The sequence below is a fragment of the Rutilus rutilus genome, assembly GCF_951802725.1.
Source record: "Rutilus rutilus genome assembly, chromosome: 12".
Classification (NCBI taxonomy): domain Eukaryota; kingdom Metazoa; phylum Chordata; class Actinopteri; order Cypriniformes; family Leuciscidae; genus Rutilus; species Rutilus rutilus.
In genome coordinates this window covers 8,183,090-8,208,270 of record NC_140217.1, presented here as the reverse complement: position 1 = coordinate 8,208,270, position 25,181 = coordinate 8,183,090, and the positions used below count along the sequence as shown (strand labels likewise).

The 25,181-nt window shown below is 36.8% G+C and overlaps 1 protein-coding gene across 1 annotated transcript; it reads left to right on the top strand.

The window, feature by feature from the left end:
• Window positions 1-41: 41 nt before the first annotated feature.
• ercc3 (excision repair cross-complementation group 3) lies at window positions 42-17,713 on the top strand. The gene is made up of 15 exons (XM_084425565.1): window positions 42-242; window positions 883-1,082; window positions 1,181-1,417; window positions 1,555-1,604; window positions 2,625-2,760; window positions 2,887-3,054; window positions 3,339-3,543; window positions 5,180-5,494; window positions 7,712-7,896; window positions 9,076-9,278; window positions 12,835-12,931; window positions 15,521-15,638; window positions 15,852-15,970; window positions 16,092-16,241; window positions 16,992-17,713. Exons 1-15 carry the CDS (start codon window positions 215-217, stop codon window positions 17,127-17,129), a joined length of 2,349 nt encoding a protein of 782 aa, XP_084281691.1. The 5' UTR covers window positions 42-214; the 3' UTR covers window positions 17,130-17,713.
• Window positions 17,714-25,181: the final 7,468 nt, after the last annotated feature.

Below are 25,181 nucleotides of genomic sequence, written 5' to 3'. Positions count from 1 at the left end.
GATAGTTTGCGCATTTACACGTGCAGCCTGCAGGTGGCGGTAGGCGTTCGGGGTTGGTTTACATTTGTCCATCGTTTTTTTCCGTAGAGAAAGCGTGCTAGACATGGCCGCTACAGCAGTGACGTCTTAATGAATCCTCTTGCAGTTTTATTATTAAAATGTGTTAAACCATCACTCAATTCACTATAGGTTAGTGTTTTCTAGGGCTGACACGATGGGAAAGAAAGATAAGAGTGATCGAGGTAAGATAGACGCCATTCTTAAGAAATAAATACATGAATTTAATCAAAACATTGATGGACCAATGCAAGATATGCTTTTATTGATATCTACCCATTTTTAACTGATGTAGCAGAGAACACTACGGTGGCATGATTGTTAAAAGATAACCACGAGCTTATTTTTGTTCATAAGTAATGTATAAACAAGTGTTTAAATACATGACATTCAAGTTCAATAGAAATTACATCACTTGAACCGTATTGCAAAAACAAAGTATATTATTTCCGTGTACTTTTTTCCACAAAGGTTACAGTGTAGATATTGCTTCTAAATACTATTAAAGGGATAGTTCACCCAAAATTGAATATTGTGTCAATATTTTCTTACCTGTATGAATTTCTTTCCTCTGTTGTAGACAAAAGAAGATATTTTGAAGAATGTCAATGGCCACCGTCAACTGTCTGGTTATTGACATTCTTCAGAACATCTTCTTTTGTGTTCAACAAAAGAAAGAAACTCATACAGGTTTGGAATAACTATCCCTTTAAACTATTACTATGGACACCTGAACCAGCAAGAACTAAAATCTGATCTTCAATAGCAGGATTGATCATCACATCACCTGTTTAAATTGCTGAAGTAGTTGTTTATTCACTTTAGATAAGAAGTCCAAGAAGCGTTATTATGATGAGGAAGAGGAGGATGAAGAGCTGGTAGGCAGTGAGTCTCAAGAGGCCATTCCAGCAGCTGCTGGGAAGCAGGTGGAGGAATCCAGCACTAAACTGGATGAATATGGAGCCAAAGACTACAGACTACAGATGCTTCTCAAGAACGACCATTCTTCACGACCCCTTTGGGTGGTAAGACTATAGATCCTTGATCGATTAGCCATTTACAACAGAAGCCACCACCATTAAGAGGGTCCCTATCCCTTTATCTGTGTGTCTGACTCTTGTAGGCTCCTGATGGTCACATCTTCCTAGAGGCTTTCTCTCCCGTGTATAAATACGCTCAGGACTTCTTGGTGGCCATATCAGAGCCAGTGTGCAGACCCATACATGCGCACGAGTACAAGCTGACGGCCTATTCTCTCTACGCCGCCGTGAGCGTCGGCCTGCAGACCTCTGACATCATTGAGTACCTGCAGAAACTCAGCAAGACCTCTGTGCCAGATGGCATAGTGCAGTTTATTAAGGTGTGTGTGAGCTGGCAGTCAAGTCTGTCTGAATTTTACAATTTCAGCAATTTCTATATATATATATATATATATATATATATATATATATACACACCAAAGACACTCACCTTCTCTCTCTCTTTGTTCTTCTGCAGCTGTGCACAGTAAGCTACGGTAAAGTCAAAATGGTCCTGAAACACAACAGGTCAGTTTGTTTTTTACACATTGTTCATTATTTAATTCTCACTAAAGTTAGTTATGTCATTGAAAACTCTGTTTATTGAATATATAGCCTATTGAATGATTTGCTGTCATTTCATTGGATAATGGGTGGTATTTTGAGTAGTTAAGTGGAAGTTTGTGAATTGTAAACCATTTATTGACCATAAACTCTTTGGATTTACTTGAACTTGAATGAAAAATTTTAGTTTTGAATCTTGACATTGGACGAACTTTTGACTTAATTGGTCCTTTAATGGTGAGAGATAACTTTATTGTCAACTATTACTTAAAAGCTTAGGATCAAAAATATTATTACAATTTGAAATTGTATACAATTCTATTTTAATATATCTTAAAATGCAATTTATTCCTCTAATGGCAAGGCTGAATTTTAGTCTTCAGTGTCACACGATCTTCAGAACTCATTCTAATATGCCGATTTTGTGCTCATAAAACGCTTATTATCTTCAATGTTGAAAACGGTTTCTCTTTTTAAAATTTTTGTGGAAACCGTCATTTTTTCAGTATGCTTTGATGAATGGAAAGTTAAAAAACAGCCTTTATTTAAAATAGAAATCTTTGGTAACATTGTAATGTCGTTACTCTCAGTTTTGATCAATTTAATGCATCTTTGCTGAATTAAAGTATTAATTATTAGTATTAAAAAACGTTTGAATGGTAGTGTATGCACTTAGTTGCCACCTATGAGTCCTTATAAACTAGACTGTGCAACAACCACAGGGCATTAATAGTGCAGTCAAGTTAAGACATTGGGTCTCATGCGCTAATTCGCGGATTTATACGCACAGAAGAACTTCTAATGAGTTCCAACGCCTAATTTACTATAATCCTAATTTGATGTCGTTCTAACGTTAATGAATTTGGAGTATTCTAAATGAGCAACAGCATTCCCAAGTTAACTCACTTGCATAAAACACACCCAAACCATGTCCGGGTACGCACAGTTAGTGAACGAGAACCTGTGTGTGTGTGTTGAGAACAGGTACTTTGTGGAGAGTGCGTTCCCTGATGTCATTCAGAGGCTGTTACAGGACCCTGTGATTCGGGACTGTCGTCTTCGGTCTGCTGATGGTGAGGAGACTGAGCTCATCACTGAGGTCATCTCTAGCAAATCAGCAGTGAGTATGAATGCATACACAGTCTCAATTTTGCATACAGCACAAAAACATGTTGACATAAAGACACTTATAGCGAAGCAGAAGGCTCATTTTTTATACCAAAACCTGTTGTGTCGTCCTGTCCAGATCTCAAAGTCTCAGCAGGACAATGGTGGTCCATCCACCTCCCAGCCAGCAGATGAGCAGCGCTCAGGAACTCAGGTGCCAGATGACATCTTCAGTTACTACGAACAGATGGATAAAGAGGAGGAGGAGGAGGAAGAGACGCAAACAGTGTCATTTGAGATCCGTCAGGTGTGTGTCTATGTTTGAATGAGATGTTACTTGATTGTGAATTTATAGTTTGTTTACCTTGACAGTTCCTCCATTGACTTAAGATATACAAAGACATTCATATCACTATGGGAGAAAGTGCAATGCGCAATATGGTGGAATAAGCCCCACCTTCTAAATAAGTCCCTCCTTCGCCCCCCCGAGTTTAAAAAAATTGTGTTAGCTGTCCAATCGTTAGATTAGAGCATTCAATTTCACGCGCAATAATCTAATTCCTTCTTTCTGTTTCTGCTGAACCTTGGTAGGAAATGATTGAGGAAATTCAGAAGCGCTGCATTCAGTTGGAGTATCCCCTGCTGGCGGAATACGACTTCCGTAATGACACGGTGAACCCTGACATTAACATGGACCTGAAGCCCACCGCTGTGCTGAGACCATATCAGGAAAAGAGTCTGAGGAAGATGTTTGGGAACGGTAGAGCTCGATCTGGAGTCATCGTCCTGCCTTGCGGTAAACTATCTCTGAACATCTGCACAGTGTTTGAATTATTTCTTTCCAGAAGCAGGTGATGCTTAGTCCTGTACTATAGCAGAGCGTGGCTCTGCATCCACAGCTGAATAAACAGACTAGACTTTGGAATATGTAATTACAAAATTAAATGATATTATTTGGCCAAAATAAATATGAAATTAGCAATTTTAGACTATTTGCTATCATTTTCTCTTTTCAGCAATTATGATAAATACATGGATATTCAGGAGTTCTGCCTCAGCCTGGATGGATATTTGTTATAATTATTAATGAAATATTCATTTTCCAGGACAATTTTACTTCAATAAAGTGTTTCTTTGTGATCAGTAAAAATGTATAAAAAAAATGTATAAACATATAAAAACTGTTGAATTAAGTACTTTAAAAAAGGTTGTCACGTTTAGTCTCTTCCGTTGGTTATCACTTTCAACCATCACAGTAGGGGTGGGCGATGTACCGGGACACACAAGTAACCGGTAGAGATTTTGGACTATCGTCTCTATCGCGGTTGCGCTCATGTGAGGTTTCTGTGCTGCATGGTCACGAAAGCTTATTGTTTGCATGCGTTTTTAAGCATTACGGTTTAAAAACAAGTGATTTTAAACCGTTGAAGAGCAATTCGCTGGGAAACATTCTCTTTTCAGTATATGTGCGCGCTCTCTGAGAGACGCGCGATTCTGAAGCCGCAGTTCATATAGCGCGCGAGAACTGAACTGTTTTTTTTTTTTTTCGCCTAATTGGACCTGAACGGTTAAAAACACATGCATATGTGTCTAAGTGACTATGCATTTGCAAGTAAACAGTGTCATTTATGTCTTAAGCGAACGTAAACAGTTGAGAAAGAAAATGTACGAGTATATTGGATCCATGCAGTTGGTCTTAAAGGGACAGCATCCAAATTGACCTGCTGTCGTTATTAATGTTAATCAAACAAAAATAAATGAGAAAATCTCTCACTGCTCTTGACTGAATCACTTTTGTAACTTTGATAAGAATAGATGTATATTTAATTTACACAGTAAAGACTATGCATTGTTTTTTTTTATACATTTGATTACTTTATACATTTTAGGCTATGTAGCATTTCTAGTGCTTGAAGTTTTTCAGTTAGGTCTATTTCATTTGTGTCTTTGTTTGATTGTAGTTTGTTTTCTTTGCTCTTTTTAATCAGTTTACCTGTCTTCAGTTAGCTTGAGAGATTTTTTTTTAGGCTAGTATTAGTTTTTTTTTAAATGATACTGAAAGATAAGAATTAATAATTGATAAGAATTATGAATTTCAATGGTATACATTTTTTTTGATATCATAACCTTATTTAAAGCAAATATAACTATATTGTGATATATATCGTTATCATGAAATAAAAGTACCCATATAGTGAAATAAGATTTTGGTGATATCGCCCACCCCTACATCACAGTTCCAGTTCAATTGCGCAATAAAATACGGCTGTCAATCTAGAAACTTTACAGTGTACTTAGTAGAATGAAAAACTCAAAGAATTTACAATTGAGTTACAAGAGCAACTCTGGGTTAGAAGCTAATGGAATTATTGAGTTAAAATAAATTGAATCTACAGTGACGTCTTTTGTTATTCTACTCTTCTTTCCCACAGGTGCTGGTAAGTCACTGGTAGGCGTCACTGCTGCCTGCACAGTGCGTAAGCGCTGCCTGGTGTTGGGAAACTCCTCTGTGTCAGTGGAACAGTGGAAGGCTCAGTTTAAGATGTGGTCCACCATTGATGACTCCCAGATCTGCCGTTTCACTTCAGATGCTAAGGACAAACCCATCGGCTGCTCAGTGGCCATCAGCACCTACTCTATGCTGGGCCACACCACCAAACGCTCATGGGAAGCTGAGAGGGTCATGGAGTGGATGAAAAGTCAAGAGTGGGGGCTAATTATTCTGGATGAGGTGCACACAATCCCAGGTAGGCTGTGTTTGGGAGTGCAACTTGACAAAATGTCAAGCAAGAAATCACATCTTCCATGCTCATTTTTTTGGTCACTCTGTTTTTTTTGTTTTCCTCACTTCACAATAGTTAGCTCCACCCACAGTGAAATTTCAAGACAGAAAACAATCCGTAATTCAGTCATCACTGCTGTTGGTTAGATTTTGAATAGCGAATATTTTAAACAATTTAAGTCAAGTTAGTTAAGTTAGTTTACCCAAAAAAATCTGTCATCATTGACTCATCCTCATGTTGTTAAAAAAAAAAAAAAAAGATCAAATAATTAAAGATATTTCTAATATTCAAATTATTTTTGTCCATCCATTGAAAGTCTAGGTAACCATTTACATTTCTGCATTTGGCAGATGGTTTTATCCAAAGAAACACACATTTGATCAGTTCTTTCTATCCCTGGGAATCAAAAGTTTTTAGCACCATGCATTATCAAAGATCTTCTGTTTGAGCTAAAGGAAGACTTTAATCAACATGTTCAAGCTTCAAAAAGTTAATAAAAACATGTTTATTCTAAGTGTTCTGAAAAGACGTGATCGCTTTACTGTATATTATGAACAGGTTTCATTTTGGCTATATAGAGCACATCAAATCAATTATGTGTGAACCAGTGAGGTTTGTTCTTATCCATAATTTGAGCTTCCGTTATTTGATGTGTTCTATGTGTACATCCGTGTCCATTTGAAGGCTTAGATTAAACTGCTTGATTCAAACTGATTGCGTGTATGATGTCTTTATGAACTTTTTGAAGCAGTTGATTGCCTGACTTTGATCAGGCAATCAAAATGTTGATTACTTACACTTTGAATGGTTGGACAAAAATGATGTGAATATTAACAGAATCTTCATTTGTGTTCTGAAGACGAACAGAAGTCTTATGGGTTTGGAACAAAATGCGAATGAATAAACAAATACAGAATTTTAATGTTTGGGCAAACTAACCATTTAAAGGGGTTATGTCATGAAATTTTTAATTGTTTAAATATGTTCCTTGAGGTTCACTTATAATATTAATAAAGTTTTTTTGCACAAAAAAACAAATGTATAAGTAGAAAAACAATTATTTTCAAACTTCATTCTGACCCTCTGTCTGAAATGGGTTTTGACCTTTAAAGCTTGTCAGGAAAAGGCCACTGTTATGATTTGCTAACATCACTGCATAGGAAACCGTATCAACGCCCACTCGCTATTGCACACGAGTAAGTGTTTTAAAAACATTGTTCATATAAACCCATCATTTGCATAAGGTTTGTGATGCAGCTGCTGTCAGATCCAGTACAGTTAACTGCTTCATCTTTCTACTAAAGTTTCTTTGCAAACTCTCCATTACACTGTACCTCGCTGACAGAACAAAATGCTCCGAACAAACATAATCCTCAGACGTGATCCGGGATGCCAATAAAATAAACCATCCACTTGTTTCCAACACTGGGATCCTTCTGAAGTCTGTACTGTTTAAACTGGACGCGTCAAAGCGATCGTTCTTTCACTCTTCCATTTGCCCTGTTGTCGACAGACTCAAGCACATGGAGTGTGTCAGAAACTGAAGTTGCATCTGTATACTGTATCCAGTGTAGACAGTGTCAGTAATTATAATAGACTAAGTCTAATGGGTTCTATTTGCCTTTGACGTGAAGCTCACATCCAGTGTAGGCAAATGTCTGCCGTTAAACGACCGAATGCCAGTGGGTGGGGCCTATGATGTATAACTATTGTCGATGTCTTGCTCTGGAGGCAGGCATATGCAAATGTTTATGACTGTGTGATGTCACAGGTCACCCAGTATCAAAACAAGCTGTTCAAGCTTGATTAAATAAATGCTTTGTTTATAATGAGTTGGTTTAAGCTATGAAACTTGGTACAAAGACCTCTTACATGTCAAAAGATCAATGCAAATTTGATTTCTCATGTCATGACCCCTTTAAATTTCTATCTTAGTTCAGAAAAACCAAAAGCAGCCACCTAATATCAAATTTACAGCAAAACAAAGTTTTAATGTCTGTATCTTCAAGCAGAAAATCATGGAGCAGCAAAATAAAATTGAATATTTGAGGAATCTTCTGATTGGCTGGAATTTTGTCATTTTGCTCAGCATGCTTTCAACGAGGACAGAGAAATTATGTGTTTAATGGAATGTAAATGAAAACCATACAGATTGTTGACTCTTTTGTGCTTGTCTTGCAGCAAAGATGTTCCGTCGTGTTCTGACGATTGTCCAGGCTCATTGTAAACTGGGTCTCACTGCCACACTAGTGAGAGAGGACGATAAGATTGTCGATCTCAACTTCCTGATCGGGCCGAAGCTCTTTGAGGCAAACTGGATGGAACTACAGAACAATGGTTACATTGCTAAAGTCCAGTGTGCTGAGGTGAGCTGTGAAAAACCATTGTGATCCTTTCTCCCCATAATACAAAATAACCAACAAATGTGCTTTTCATGTGTATATTCCACAATGTGAATTGTTAGATTGATCTCTGAAACGTGTTGGGAGGGTCAACAGGGTTAATGAACTTATTAAGCATTGCATTTTGAGGCTTTGGAGCCTGGTGCACAAACAAAATACAGTACTGTTATTCAATATTGCTTTGTAATTTTAGATCTTACTAAACAAAGCCACACTATTTAGCCACATGAGCAGAAAACCACATGTACCGACCTATGCATTGTTCACTGTGTTCTGAACACAGAAAGAGGTTCTCTAAAACTTCCAATGCAAATCAGGCTATTTATCACATTTTTGGTAAATCTTTTAGCATGGTTTGTTTAACTAAAAGAATAAATATTGCAGTCAAGTCAGTCAGTGAGGCAAATATATAAATTAGATGTATAGCCTAAAAATATACAAAATTACTACAGACTTTAAAAAAAAGTATTTTCATGGAAATTTCTATATTCATTGTAAATGTTTCTTGTTACGCTTTTTTATTCTAGTGAAGTTAAGTATTACTATGCAGTTTTAGGCTATGTGAATAAGAGTGTCTCGTTAATCTAAAAACAAATATAGATCTTATAGATCTTAACTGCAGAAAGTGTTTAGAAATGTGAATCTAATATAAAAAAAAATGTCTTCCTTTTTTTTATATTAAAAGATATATATAAAATGTATAATATAATAAACTCCATATATTCTATATACTTTTAAAATGTTTAATTAAATAGAAGCTTCATGGATTAGTGACAGAGTTTATCGGATAAACCTTGTGAGGAGCTCATCCATGTGGCTAATCCACTTTATTTTATTGGTAAAGTAATCCTATATGTTCTTAAAAGACATGATCACTACTGTAGACTATTAACAGGTTTAATTTCGGCTTTTATTCACATACATAGAGCACATCAAATGTAGTAAACAGCAGCTCAGATTTGCATGAACCAGTGAGGTTTGTTCTTATCCATAATTTGAGCTTCCGTAATTTGTACACGTGCTCCATGTTATGTGCATTTGTGTCCTTTCAGAAGACTTCTTGGGTGTTGTATAGAAAATGTAAAAAGTGCTGCGTGTGCTTTATTCATTTCCCTTGAGTGTTCACAGTCCCTGTATCTCTAGGTATGGTGTCCCATGTCTCCTGAGTTTTATCGTGAATATGTGGCCATAAAGACGAAGAAGAGAATTCTGTTCTACACCATGAATCCCAACAAGTTCCGTGCATGTCAGTTCCTGATCCGCTTCCACGAGCGGAGAAACGACAAGATCATCGTCTTTGCCGACAACGTCTTTGCTCTGAAAGAATACGCCATCCGTCTGAACAAGTAATGCCTTATTTTATTTGCACATGGTCACACACTCGTGTGTGCACCAGCGCTTTTACCCCAACATTGTGCTTGCCTATTTATTTATTTATTTTTACAAAGTTTGTTGTAGAGCTCAACTTTTTCATTGGCCTCTTCTATTATGTATTTTCCCCTATTTATTTGCTTTATAGGCTTGAAATGTTTTACATTATAAGCCATGAACCAAACCAACCTGCTCTATGAATCATGACATAACAAAACTTAGAATCAATTAGGGCTGGGCAATATCGAGTTTGTATATCTTATAAACAATTTAGGATGAGGCGGTACCGTTTTGATGTTACGAGCGCATTGAAAAATAGCAGAGGGCTGCTGCGGGGAAAGTGCATAATCCAATTTGTCCTAAATATGAGACATGCTATATTAAGGGCTACAAAATAACTCGTGAGATATTGTTAACGCGTTTAGTTCCTCTTACCAGTTTTACATTTAGTCTGTGCTTTTTTTGTTTCTATTTTAATTTTTAGTTTAGTGAATTTAACTTTTGCTTTAAAAAGTATTCTTTTTGTTTTTGGATTGTAATGTAGTTGTTACAATGTTAGAATGTATTGTGATTTTAACCTTTTTTGTACATAATGTGTAGTATAACCTAGATGGTTACATTCACTATATTTGTTTTCATAGCTTCAATATGAACATTGTTTGTAGGATAACACTGGGCTGGTTATATAAAAATATAATTTTCTTTAAAAAATAAATACAGAATTTTATCCAAATAGATAAAAGTAGAAATATCACCCAGACCTAGCCTGACAAGCCAGACCCACATCAAGATCTGGGAACACACCATTGGCAGGGCTCAATCCGAGGGGCGGGATAAACGGTTGTCTTTCAAATTCCCTCTGCACGCAATAGGATAGCGCTACAACCAACCAGAGCGTTTTCCCACCAGCGGAGCTAGTTGATAGATTAAACTTTTGCTGTATCCGGTCGGCAAAACTCCGAACTTGTCTTCCTTTTTAAAGAATGACTTCAGCGCCGTTCTTTGTTCTTTTCTCAAAGTAAAGCTTAACTCCAAGTCCTCCAGAGTCACGACCAAAGCCGATTCGAAAGACCGTTGTTCGCCAGCAACAGCAGCCATCTTCTTTGTTTTCAAGTAGCAGGGAATTCACGCGGAACTCTGTCGTCATTATGTTAAGCCCGCCCACCGACTTTATACACGATGTGATTGGCCTGACTAGAGTTCGGTTTTTCCAGCTCGCAACCCAACGGAGAGTTGCTAGACGACACCAGCTGCAAAATAAAATTAGCTGCCGCTAGGGTCCGTCTAGATTTCTAGGCTAACCCAGACCCATTCAATTCAAAAATCGAGACAAAAATACTACTACATGTATTTCAATTAATGTATGCATGAATAACTACTTGTTATTGGTTTTCACACATAACAATTTTTTTACTGTAAAATTGCCAGATTGAAAATCTGCTGTTCATCCAAGTAACAGCTTTTTTTTTTTTTTTGGTTTCTCTTATTGGTGGAGCTTTTAAGTGGTGCAGTTTTTCATTGAGAATTCAGCAATTAAACATGATTTTTAATAACTCTTTTACAGAAGCATATACCATCACCTAACAGCCTCAGAGGTCATGCTATTTCCATTTTGAAAGGTTTAAGCAGTATTGCTAAATGAAATCTCTATTGAGAAAATGAGGAAAAAAAAAATTCAGAGCTTTTCTTTAGGGTCTTTTGAGGACTAGTAAAAGATTTGTACTAGAGTAATATCAACAAAGCCATAGCTTACTAAAAGCCTGGAAAGGAGAAGCTTTTACGAAAGAGATCTACACACTGGATGAACTGAAATGTTCCAAACCATGTCTTAAACACCTTTCAAAAGGATTTTGAATGTATGTTGTAAGGCCATGATGCAAACCTGAAAAAAAGGTGCTCTAGAAAGCAGCAAAAATTATATTAGACTGTCCCTGGTGCAACCTGTAATCAGCTTTGCTTTACTGTTAATCACTTTAACTTTGCCAAATGAATGGGATTTTCCTGGTAAAGTTCTTTCAAAGAAATTGAAAGGCTAGACTCTAAATCTCTTACTCTACTGAGAGGTTGTTCTAGGACTTAGCAGGAGCCTGAGGGTTTTTGAGGTGAAATTTGCAAACTTTTGTTTGGTTTTATTTTAGAATTTTATAGTTTATATTGTATATAATGCATGTGTATATACAGTGTGATTCTGCTAGAAATATGCTGTGCAGTGCTATTGCATTGCATAGGTCTCTAATCAAATTTAAATACATTTGTAAGCATGTGAACCCCTTTGTACACTCTTAAAAATATATATATATATATATTTTTTTTTTTTTAAGTGATGCCATAGAGCAGTGGTTCCCAAACCTGTCCTGGAGTACCCCCAACACTGCACGTTTTCTTTGTCTTCCTACTTAAACACACCTGATTCAACTCATCAGCTCATTAACCTATGTGATAACGAGCTGATGAGTTGAATCAGGTGTGTTTGATTAGGGAGACAAGGTTTGGGAACCACTGCCATAGAGACAGAGTTCAACGCATCATAATCTGAAGACCACGCCCACCAAAGGGGAAAACAATCCAACCGTCTCCATTGACTTTGCATTGCGAGAGACTGCCTCCTTGTCATTTCTTGCTTCTAACAAAAGACAGAATAATGCCTAAAAGCTGCTATGTGACAAGATGTACAGCAAACAAGCTAAGAAACCCAGAAATAAGTTTTCATAAGCTGTCGACCCCAAAAAACGAGCGTTTGAGGACATAAAAGTGGATACAGGCTGGAACGAATGGGTAAATTGTGGGATCCTGACACTCCGTATGCACTAAAATACACCACGTGTGCAGTAGGTTAAACATTTGGTCACTGGTGAGTCAAATATCCAAATGTCAGTTTTATATATTATATTTCTGTAAGATAAACTATCCTGTGTTGCCGATTACGGTCTCCTCCAGCGGGCGTACGTTAGTTCTCAGAGTAATGAGACACGTGACGCTCTGTCTCAACTGCCTGTATCCACTTTTATGTCCTAAACACTCGTTTTTTGGGGTCGAGAGCTAATAAAAACTTATTTCTGGGTTTCTTAGCTTGTTTGCTGTACACCTTGTCACACAGCAGCTTTTAGGCATTTTTCTGTCTTTTGTTAGAAGCAAGAAATGACAAGGAGGCAGCCTCTCGCAATGCAAAGTCAATGGAGACGGTTGGATTGCCTAAATGCGCTCTGTCTCTATATAAGAACCTTTTTTTTTTTTTCTGTGAAGAACATTTTAAAATTCCGAAGAACCATTTTCCACTATAAAGAATATTTTGCACAGTGGAAAGGTTCCCTGAATATTAAAAGTTCTTCATGGAACCATCGATGTCAACAAATAACAATTTTATAATTGTTGGATCAAAGTGTCCTTCAAAGCACAAAATATGGCATGTATGATTTATGTGTAAATGCACACATACCACCAGCTAATTACTCTTCGACAATGATGCCATAGAAATATAAAGAGCTACCGCAAAAACGGAAGTACATCTCTCTTTAAACTCTCTCTTTTCAGACCGTATATTTATGGACCCACATCTCAAGGAGAACGTATGCAGATCCTTCAAAACTTTAAACACAATCCCAAAATCAATACCATCTTCATCTCCAAGGTAAACTGCTTTTCTCTGTCCATTTCCTTGTGAAACTGTGGATAAGTATTTTTCTTTAAATTTTTGAGGCGTTATTCTTAGCATCTTTTACACAAGTAAAACAGTCTGCAACAGATGAAAATCAGTAATGCTATTCAATTTAAATGGCATCTAATGAAATATCAACAACCCTTTTACACAGTCAGATGTTGCTGTATAGGAGAGTTCAGCAGAGGTGACCGGCACTGTTGTGACGCTTTAATTCCTTTCAGATCTTGACGTTCCACCCATTTACAAGAAAAGTACATTTCTGCAGTTTAGGTGATTTAGAAACGCTAATAACATTCTTGTGTCTAAGATAATTTGTCATGATGACCTGACAAAGCTCAGTACTGGACAAGCTTTTTTTTTTTTTTTATCATACTTACTTCTATCTAAATCAGCCAACAAACTCTCTCTGCTGAATCTGATGTCCAAAACATCATGAATCTAAATGTCTTTAAATTTTAAACAAGATTAAACCCCATATCCACAAGTCATGGTAAAGTAAATCAAGCAGTAAATAACCTGTCATTTTTGGGGCGGATGCTAATGTTGCAGAAATTACACACTTCAGCTTGAATTTATATGGAAATATGCATTACTCATTTTGAGTAAATACAAAGAGATCAAACATCCAACAAAATGATGGGCATCAAATAAAATAAAAAGCATTGTCAGAAACATGCATGTGGGTTACATGAGAGACTGGTTTTGGGGATGCTGTTCTGACCTTTTTAACTTTACGTTCTACCTTAATGCAAATGATTTAGTGGGAAAAGTGATGCACATGTGCTGATATGATTGTCCTTAAAAGTCAGGCTATTCAAATAAGATAAGAGTATCTGCATAGGAAAGGGCTGTATGCTAGGTGTTTAAACAAGGCATGTAATAGACCTTATAATAGCCGCCACTGCACTCTTTGTGTTCTGTCTTCCGGTTTGTATTTCCACAGCATGAAGGTAAGATCTTACAGATTTATGAATGAACTACTCGTTCAGAAATCTTCCCAGTCTACTTATATTTATGACATCTGCTTCAAACATTACAATGCTCATGATAACTTTTGTTGACTCCACAATAAGTAAATCCACTTCACCAGCTAATTACTCTTCGACAATGGATGCCATATAAAGAGCTACCGCAAAAACGAAAGTACATTTTTATGGATGTCCTTAAAAGCCTATGAATAACCAAAAGCACAATTATGAAGAACACCATATTTATTTATTTTTAACCCCATTAAATGCCTTTGACTTGTTCTGCAATAAAGTATAAGCTTGTTTGATTATGATTAGTGCTGCACGATTAATCGCAATTGCAATCGCGATGTCAAGCCTACGCGATTATATGACGCAAAATTGTTAATTTTTGGCATCCTTTGGTTAGTTACATGATCCCGCTCTTATTCATGCAAATGCTTTTAAACCATTCATGCGCGATAAGACAAAAAAGAACGCGCTGTCAGTGAATGTCCTGACTGTGACACAGAAAGACTCGCGCTAATATCGTGCGTGCGCACAAAACAGCATGCCAGAATACAGTTCTCTTTCGAGCTTGAACGAACAATAACACACACAATTATGCCAAAATGTCTTTATGTCGAGTATCTTCATAACATAAGAGTAGTCTTACGATGAACGTGAAGAGTTGTGACTCGTGAGAGAATGAGGCGCGTGTGAGATCCGCGTCTCTGACAGCAGCAGCTGGTCTTAAAGGGACAGTACACAGTAGCCACTAATTATATCTGTCGCTAAAGTTAATCAAAGAATAAAGGGAACAGAGAAAAACACTCACTGCTCTTGACTAAAGAACTTTTTTCTTTAGGCAGATTATCACTAATCTGTGTGTGCATTTATTTTCCTTGAGAACCAAGCAAGTTGACTCATGAAACCATTTGTTTATTATATCGCAATCGCAATATTGACCTCAATTATCGCAATATGAAATTTTCCCCAAATCGTGCAGCCCTAATTATGATAAAGCATTCTATCTTGTAGACAACACCAACAAAATGATCAAGAAACTGTGTGTTGACTTTGTTCATATCACAGAATAACATTTATCGCTACATTTGGCGATACAAATGCTTTTTAGTTTTAGCTCCAGGAAATTAAGGATTTACTTGTGTATTTACTGAACTAACTGAAAGGCTTTGACATTTATTTACAGTGTTTTACATTTTGAAATGCAACAACATACCAAGTTGAACTTGTGGAGCTAGGTCAAGGATGTTTTCTCATACTCGTTCCCTTTATCTAGCCCTTAAAAAGCCATTTTGACTCTTGCGTATCTTTTTGGCTGGTTTGATTGTTATTCTTAGAGTCCCTTCACACAGAACTCGTTTCTGCGGTTAAAAACGTGAGACGCAGGTCAGTGGAACGAAAAACTAAAAAAAGACAGCTTTCGTTTTAGAATATCATGCGCGAGACTCTGCAAAAGACGGTCAAACACGTCCGTCTAGCGTATTTACCTTGAAAAACAATGGGAAAGAAGCGCAGTGGAATGGAAAACTGCGTTCTGTGTGAATGGACCCTTATTCTGTCGTCTCTTGTTCTCTTCTTCTGTCAGGTAGGAGATACTTCCTTCGACCTGCCGGAGGCAAACGTGCTCATCCAGATCTCCTCTCATGGCGGTTCCCGTCGTCAGGAAGCTCAGAGACTGGGCAGAGTGCTGCGAGCCAAGAAAGGTAGCAACACTTCCACCATCATTATGGGATATCTGGGTAGACCATTTAGACGGTCTAGTTCTAAATGGTTAGATGTTGTATATTATAATACATATTTCTGAGATCTTTTAGAATTTATAGTAAAGGAATTGCATAAAAGGAATAACCATTTAACCAATCGTACTGCAAAATGTCAAACAAAAGCTGTATATAAAACTTTTTTTTTTTTTACAGGTATGGTTGCGGAGGAATACAATGCTTACTTCTACTCGCTCGTCTCTCAGGACACACAGGAAATGGCTTATTCCACCAAGAGACAGCGCTTCCTGGTGGACCAGGGATACAGTTTCAAGGTTTCAAGGCTATACGTGAACTGCAAACACATCAGTTTGATTATTCTGATTGGGAATGCTAGCCAAACAGGAAGTTAAATTGGGTCTTGGTCTGTCACGTATTCTTTTCGTCTCTTTTTAGGTGATCACAAAGTTGGCTGGGATGGAGGAGGAAGACTTGATGTTTTCCTCTCGTGATGAACAGCAGCAGCTCTTGCACAAGGTTCTGGCAGCATCTGATCTTGACGCAGAAGAGGAAGTGGTGATAGGAGAAGTGGGAGGGAAGCTGCAGGTATCTCCACTCGTTTTTGTTTCTTTCTGCTGCCTCATTTGTTTGCTCAGTGAGTGTCGCTGTTTTGAGCCCGGAAAAACTTGTATTCTTGGCTCTGCTGATCTTGATCATTAACCATAGAAACGGCAAACACTGGTCTTAATGGTTTGAATCGAGATTGCGATCTTTTAACGATTAATCGTGCAGCTCTATATATTTTGTATAGAAAACAACTTTCTTCCAAACTGTGCCTTGAGCGAATTAAATGTTTAGATCAACTGAGAACAGGTTTATAGATCTTATGTAGCCCCGCTCCTTTTCAGCGCTACGCTTTTTGTCTTTTGTCTTCTGGTTTGTATTTCCACAGCGATCTTAAGAATTTATGAAATTTCTATTTTAAATTTAAATGTACTTAAAACTGCCCATTTTAAAATCTTCCCGGTCTACTGACATATGTAGTTAAGACATCTGCTTTAAACATTACAATGCTCATGATAACTTTCGTTAACTCAACAATAAGTAAATCCACTTCACCAGCTAATTACTCTTCCACAGCGATGCCGTAGAAATATACAGAGCTACCGCTAAAGCGGAAGTTCAAAGACAATATTCTAAAGATGGCTGCGCACTTGTTTCTCTGGCGCATAAGGTCTATAGCACTGATGTGCATTTAAGCATCATAATGATTGTTAATCTCTAAATGCGTTAAGATGCTTTGTTAACCTGCTTAACGTGCCAGTGAAGATTATTTTAATGAACTGTTTTCTGCAGTTTTCTCGGCGTTTGGGAACTATGAGCTCCATGTCTGGTGCAGACGATACAGTCTACATGGAATACCAGGCGTCCCGCGGTAGCAAGTCTTCGGGAATCAAGAATATTCATCCACTGTTTAAACGCTTCCGCAAGTGAACATATTCACGGACCGAATGAAGCAGTGACAACATCTGGAGGCACCAGGACCAAATAATGAACTTCCAGCAGCAGGACGACCGGCATATTCATAAAAGACATGTTATGGCTGACTGTCTCAGACAGAGGCATTTAAAGACTGCTGTAGTTTCAGAAAGATTCAAGAATCTAATATCGTTAGTATTTCAAACAGGATTTTTGTAATTATACAGTGATTTGTTTGAATTTGTTATGAGAAATTTAATTGCAAAGAAAGAAGAATTTTGTACAGTATGTAAAAGTCAAAACAGAACCAGTTGTTGAAATGTACAGGTAAACTTTTATCAATAAAACATACTTTGGTAGCACTAATAAGATTTTATGCTTTTACATGAGTGCATTAGATTACTTCAATGAACAATATTTACAGCATGTATGAATCTGTATTCATTTTTTTTATTGTTCCCAATGCATTAATTACCATTATACAATGAGATAGGAATAATTGATGGTGGTGTGCATATTTTTTTAAATCAACGGTTTATTATTCCACATATTTTGCAGGATTTTGTCCATATTAACACTTTTTCTTATGCATCAATTACATTTACAAGAAAAAAAAAAAAAGCAATTTAATCCATTACAATTTCATATAAGTAAACATGTCATATGTCATCATGACTTTAATATTTCTTTAAAAATAGTATATTTATAGTGTAATCTATCATCCTCGCATGAATGTAACATGAATGTAAAAAATACAGAGGCTGCGTTTTTTAGAAGAATGGCTCACCAAAATAAGTAAATGTCATAATTTCCCCAATTTTATTGTCATTCCAAACCTGTATGACTTGTATTACTTTAATAGATCACAAATTGAGAAGTCTTGAAGAAAGAATGATTTTCCTTGACCATCATGAAAGTGGATTTTTTTCATCAAGTCCATAAGTCATGTAGCCTAGGCTACTGTATTCCTAGTCTTACGAAGCCATATGAGGCATAAGGAACATTTTGACATTTATGTTGATTTTTCACTTTAAATCTAGCTTGACCACATTACTTTCACTGAGAGCCTACTCCTTTTGTACTATTCCATGGAAGTCATTCATGCTTTGAAAGATGAGAGTAAACGACGACGGAATTCACATTTCATTTAGTGAAGTATCCCTTTCATACTTATTTTGAACTGTAGTGTTTCAATGTGTTTTATAATAAACATCGCTGTAGATGGATTATTAGTCTAAAAATCGCTAAATGCAAAACCACTGTAAAAATCATTATTCCTATCTCTTGTTTTCAAAACTCAATTTAAAACGCTAACTTTTTACTTACTTTACTTAATTCATTTTACTTGGACTTGACGCAGTTTAGGCTATATTTTAACGTCAGTAGGCCTACACAACCAATCAAACAAGCATTCAACAGCTCCGTAGTGGTATGATAAAATGCATTCATCCATTTTTAATGTATGTAGATATGACAGAGATAGTTCACCCAAACAATTATTTGTTCTGTGGAACCCAAAAGATATTTTGAATAATGCTGGTAAAGTAGTTTTGGCTACCATTGACTTGTGAACACAAAAACAACAACACTAAGACATTGCTCAAAATTATTTATTTTTATATTCCAGTGAAGCAAGAAAATCGTACATTTTCGGAATGGTACGAGGTTAAGTAAATGATTAATATGTTTTTTGGGGGGCAAATTATTCCTTTGACATTAATCAAGATTAATAAATGCTTTAAGGCTGCTCTTCATTGTTAGCTCACATACATGTTAACTATGTTTATAGCCATATTGTAAAGTTTGCACCTGTGTTGATGGAGTGGACTCTGTTGTTTAACTGTATGTCTCGTGAATGCCGTGTTATTTCACAATGAGCTTTGTTGATGCCTGCCCACATTTGCTGAATCATATAATCCTCCTCTCGTCTCCCACACCAGGAGGACTCCGGAATCCCTATTCATTTTAAAACCTGAAAAAATGAATGTTCTTGCCTTGCAAATCTAAGGTGATTCATCATATATGAAATATTGCACATTACTAATGCCATCCTGCCAGAAGTTGTTTCAGGTTCCTTTCCTGTGGTTTTCCCTCAAAATTAATACATACTTCTGCCGGAAGCTAGATATTTTAGTCGATAAACTTTCAATTTTTCTTACACGAACACATCGCTTCACTTCAGAAAGCCCTTATTTACCCATGGAGATGCGTGGAGCACTTTTATGATGGATAGATGCACTTTTATCATGGATGGATGCATTTTGATGGACCATTCACTGCCATTATAAAGCTTGGAAGAGCCAGGACATTTTTTAATACAATTCCAATTGTATTTGTATGAAAGAAGAACAACTATCCCTCTAAAAGTTGGGATTAAAAAAAAGGATAAATGATATACTGTATACTTAATGGGACATGGATTAAAGGCAGTGTAGGCAGGACAGATAACTGACAATTAATCATGCCTTTCCACTTTTCCCTGTTGTAATACTTTTATTGTTTGGTTTCATTCAGGTATGTGATATTGATGAAGCTTGGGCACAAGTATCTGTTGGTGTGCTGACTGCCATTGATGAAGGAGAACTCCTCTCTCTAAATAAACTCTACGTTTGCCCAGTGTCTACTGCCATCATTGTTGAGCGAGGTATTGTAATGGATCATCTGCGGAACCTGCCTTAGGCAGTTTGCATCTATTTTGGTCTGTCTTATGCTTTAAATTTGGATTACCCAAAAGACATGAAAAACACTTTTAACTTTAAATGTGAGTAATCAACTGTGCAAGATTGATGATGTTTGGCATTAGATTACATTCGTTTATGACAGTGGAATTAGATTAGTTGATAGAAAAATAAAAGGGAAGCTGAGGCACTTGTTTAAAATTGTCAGCCCATAGGTTCATGAGCAAGTTAAAGGGTTAGTTCACCCAAAAATGAATATTCTGTCATTAATTACTCACCCTCATGTCGTTCAAACCCTGTAAGACCTTTGTTCATCTTCGGAACACAAATTAAGATATTTTTGATGAAATCTGAGAGCTTTCTGTCCCTCCTTTGACCGCAACGTCATTGCAACTTTCCAGAAAGGTAGTAAAAACATCGTTAAAATAGTCCACGTGACTAGTTCAACCTTAATATTCTGAAGCGACGAGAATACTTTTTGTGCGTAACCACCCTGAACCACCCTTTACAACTTCTACAGCATTTATTAATCTTAGTTAATATTAATTTCAACATTTACTATACATTATTAAAATCAAAGGTTGTATTTGTTAACATTAGTTAATGCACTATGAACTAACAATGAACAGCTGGATTTTTATTAACTAACATTAACAAATATTAATTAACACAATAGCAAATGCATTGCTCATTGTTAGTTCATGTTAGTTAATACACTAACTAATGTTAACTAATTTGTTTAATTAAATTTTTTTTTATTAAAGTGACTATTTACATACATTTTATAGCCCAATGCAAACCACCCGTGTCAGTTGTTAAGAAAACAAATACAATAAATTTACCTTTGAACTGTATCATTGCCTTAAATTTATTCGTCCAGTTGTAAATGTTATCTTTGTAAAATTGTGAAACCATTCTCAATGATTTGTAATAGATGATTGATAGCACTAAAGTTATTGATTAATGCTACTTGCTCTTTTTAAGGCAATCGGTTTGCATGGTTTTAACAAGTAAACTGGATTGCTTTTGAAGTAATTCCAAGTTGTATGCAGAAAACATCAGAGTTAACACAAGTAGCATTAATGAGTAGTTAGGAATACTCACAAAGTGTATTTCAAATGATTTAGTTGTTAAAAATAGTATTTCTGAGTAGTCTATAAGACAAGCACATCTAAAGTAAATGATCAAGTATACTATACAAATGAGTTTTAAGTTACTGGAACTCTCTTGTAAGTGTACACTACTAGACAGTTAGTATTACATACTATTCCTATTTCACTTTACTCGTTTTTTTCAAGGCAATAGGTTTGCATGCTTTTTAAAGTAAGGTTTACTAATTGGATTTTACAGTGTACATTAATTATTTGTAGGCTGCTAATAGGCTACTTCATTTGTCATCGAAACATTATTTGGGAACTGCAAAAAAAGGTAATATATAATTTCGTATGTATGCTATATGGTGTAAAATAAGCTTTTGAATTTTATAAACCTTCATACGTGTGTGTGTGTGTGTGTGTGTGTGTTTGTTGTTTGGACATCATATCATAATTCATGGGCCAAGTCTCATTCTTCAGATGGTATTAGAACAAATGGGGTTTTTTGCAGGCTTTTGAGTTCATGTCAGTCCAGGCACTGTGAAACAAGTGTGTTGTTTGGGGCCACCTGGGGGTAAGAACCTCTATTTTACACAAATACAAATCTCATCGGAACATTCCTCAGCTCTGGGCTGGACACTGTTGGCCACTTTCCCACAGGCTTTTGAAATCCTTGAATAAAAGGTGGTTCATCCCCTTGGAACTGCTTTGGGTTGTACTGAGGAATTCAACAGAATACCAAAGAATATCCCCCCTAAATGTTCCTTCTCATACCCATCTATACACTGATCCCCATCCTCCTCCATCTTTTCTTGTAAAACCTTTTACATAACCATGTATTGTTCCTTTTCTTTTATTGTAACCTACATAATCTAAATACCCCATTACTTAAGTGTTTCCAACGTACATTACTTAAAGTACGCAACTTAAAACTGCATGAAAAGACTTAAAGTCCTGCTAAATGATTGAGGCCTTTTATTCTAGACCCTCTGTTTGATCCTCTTTGAAAGAAAAGAGAGAATCAAGCACAAGTGAAAACAATTTTTTATGCAAGATTCTCATCTTAATAAGAATTAAACCTGAACCACCAATTAAAATGTTTACGCTTTCAGAAAAGACTATTGCACCTACACATGCAAACACGCAGAAGGAAAGCCTGCTGCTTATCTTTTCTAATAAATTCACATGATTTCTAGGTGAAAACCGACGACTCTGAGCCAAGTGGATATTTACTTATAAGGGAAAAGCCTCAAACACCACAATCTCAGCAGAATCAGTTTTTGCCAACACAATTAGTTCTCTCTGAAAAATTGTTTTGCCTCTGTGTTCTAATACCAGTGTTTGGCAACCATATGCGGCTTCTGACCACACACTTAACCATAATCATATTAACACTTATAATCCCTTAATCTACCTTCATTGTTTTATCATGTAGCGTTTTCATTGTTATGTGCGCGTGCATGGAGCGGAGTTTCAACAAGCAGTTCAACAATCTGTTCAACAATCTGCATGGCACACACTAAACAGGGAAGGAAATGTGGAGGTAATGAAGTGGAGCAGGTAAGATTAATAACAAGGTAATGAGGGGGCAGAGCCTAACCTGAGACCAACAGAACAGCACATGGCAAACGGCAACAAACAAAAGTGTTCCACAAACACAAGTCAAGAGAACACATGGCAAATGGACTCCATCATCATGTGCTCAAGCTGAAAACACCTCATGAGGGGAACAAGCTGTAGACCTAATTTGTGAACATACGTTCACCAAGAAGGCTACAACACATTCCAAGCAACCAATCAGATTTGAGGGACAAGTTTATAGTTTAGATTATTCCAAGTTTAGGCTTAAAACCAGGGTTAGGTGCTTCTACATCAGTGTTGTTCACCAATAACTGATCTCTGATTTTAGGGATAAGTTATGGGTAGGGTTAGTTTAGGGGTAAAGATATGGTTAGGACTAGATTTTCAGAATGCTGTTCCATGTCTTGGCAAAATCACGGTGACCAGCTATAATTGATTATCCTAATCAACCCCTAACCCTATATATAACTGGTAGTTCTCTTGAAATATTTAACCTAATTTGTTTCAATATATGACATGAGCCCCTATATTCTGGTTTTAAACATATTTCTTGGAAAGAAATACCTTAATTTTGAATACGGAAGTAAGCTATTTTCTGTGTGTGTGCCCGAGACTTCCGTTTCATTTGCCACCGCTGGTGTGGCGTTTCTCGTCTGGTGTGCAACCGGCTTAACAAAGTGCAGTAAACGGTGAAATTGTTTGCGTTAAAAATTTGTGTGTATTACGATAATAAATTAAAATAATAGGAAAACATTAACAAATACCAGTTTGTAACATTATGCAGCATGATGAACTGTTTTTGCACAGCTAAAATAACTGAAAGCGAGTTACACCGAAAGTATCGCACATTCGAGTTTAAAATGGCCACGCCCGGTCTTATGTTAAAAATAAGGTGGAAAGATAATTGTCAAAAAAATTAATCATTTCCATCCCAGTCAGCAAATTTGCACAGATTTGGCCCAAATAAACAGCTGAGCTGTGGTCCAGATTAGATTGTGTTTGTTGGCCCAAATATGCCACATCTTCTTTGCCAGAACTGAACCAAAGCAGTGCGATAACTCCACCAAGCATGAGCCAAATAATAAAATTGTATCTGGCAATGTGAACCTTGTATGCAATTTTAGTATGGTTGCGATCTGTTAAAATCTAACTTTAATTAAACCCCTATGTGGCCCACATGCAATGACAGTATCTTGGGTTTAGTCTTTGGACTTGTTTGTTTCATTTTTGAATCAGGTCTTTTCTGATGTAGTAGAATTTGCTAGGTGGTGGTGCATGGCGCTGTGGATTATACAATTGAAATAGTCCATTTGATATTTGCTAATATCCTATTTGTACAATCTTAATATATCTGCTAAAATCCACTACACACCTCCCTGTTTGCTAGGAGAACAAAAAGTTTTAAGTTAGGATACATTTTAACAGCGCTCTGATATAGCATATCAGATCAGAGAAAGCAGGTTTTACTGTTTACAGTGCATTGAAGTCATGTCGTAAAGATCATATTTTACAAGTTGAATGCACCTATAAACAAGGTGCATGGCAGTGAGAATGTCATAAAGGTAGGCTAAAATAAGCTAATTGTCTGAACTAACTATTATAACAATACAATAACAATAAAGTTTAGGTTACATAAATTAATTAAAAACATAAAAAGCAAAACACACCCAATGCACATTCTTTGTTCATTAGAAGGGCTATAGTTTAAAAACCGAACGTGCTGTATTTTTGTGTGGTTAATTAAAGGTGCTCTAAGCGATGTCACGCGTTTTTTAGGCCGAAACATTTTTTGTCACATACAGCAAACATCTCCTCACTATTCGCTAGCTGCCTGTCTCCTGAACACACTGTAAAAAAGCGCGGTCTCTGTAGACAGCCCAGGCTCCACAAACGGCAACAAAAACAAACTGGCCCAGCCTGGACCACGAAACATAACAAACAGTGTTCCAGCCAATAACCGACAAGAATGATTTGGGAGTGGGTGTTGGGGGGTTAGTGCACGTGAACTTGAAGGGGGGTGTGGGGAGTGGAGGAGAGAGAAGCATGAAGAGGGAAGTTTGCTAAAGGAGAGATGTCCTAGACAACGACAACAACTAATGTTATATATTCTCTTGAATTTTGAAATGGCCGACACACGACCAAAGAGACGACGTTCCGATGAACACATAGCAAAGAAGAGGGAAAAGGAGAAGGAATGCGCGAAGTCCCGAATTTACAACGGAAAAGCCTTCGACTCCTTCATGACTGTTTCAAGAAGCACGCGGGCGGGAGGGGAAGGGGATGGGATGAGGAGAAGGGAGGGTCGAGCTAGCCTCGGTTTTGTTTGACAATACTTCGAAGTCAACAAGAAGTGACGTCACTCAACATCGCTTAGAGAACCTTTAACAGAAACTAATTTCTAAAATATTTAATATTTTAACTTCTTGATTAAATAATAACTAAATAATTAACTACCTACCTACCCCCCTAACATTTGTAATAATTTATAGGCTAAAACATGTCACTGGGTTAAACGAGGCTAGAGTCTGGCTACTAATGCGGTCATGCAGCTTAAATGCTTCCAGCCACAAACGATTTATAGCTAATATCCAAATTAATTTTGCAACAATAGAAATTCCTTCACTCCAGCTTTTAATCGCACATGTCCAATGCCTCGTGGGGACTGTTCATCCCAGTGCCAAAATCCAGTGTCCAATCCCCTTCTCTGATCCCGC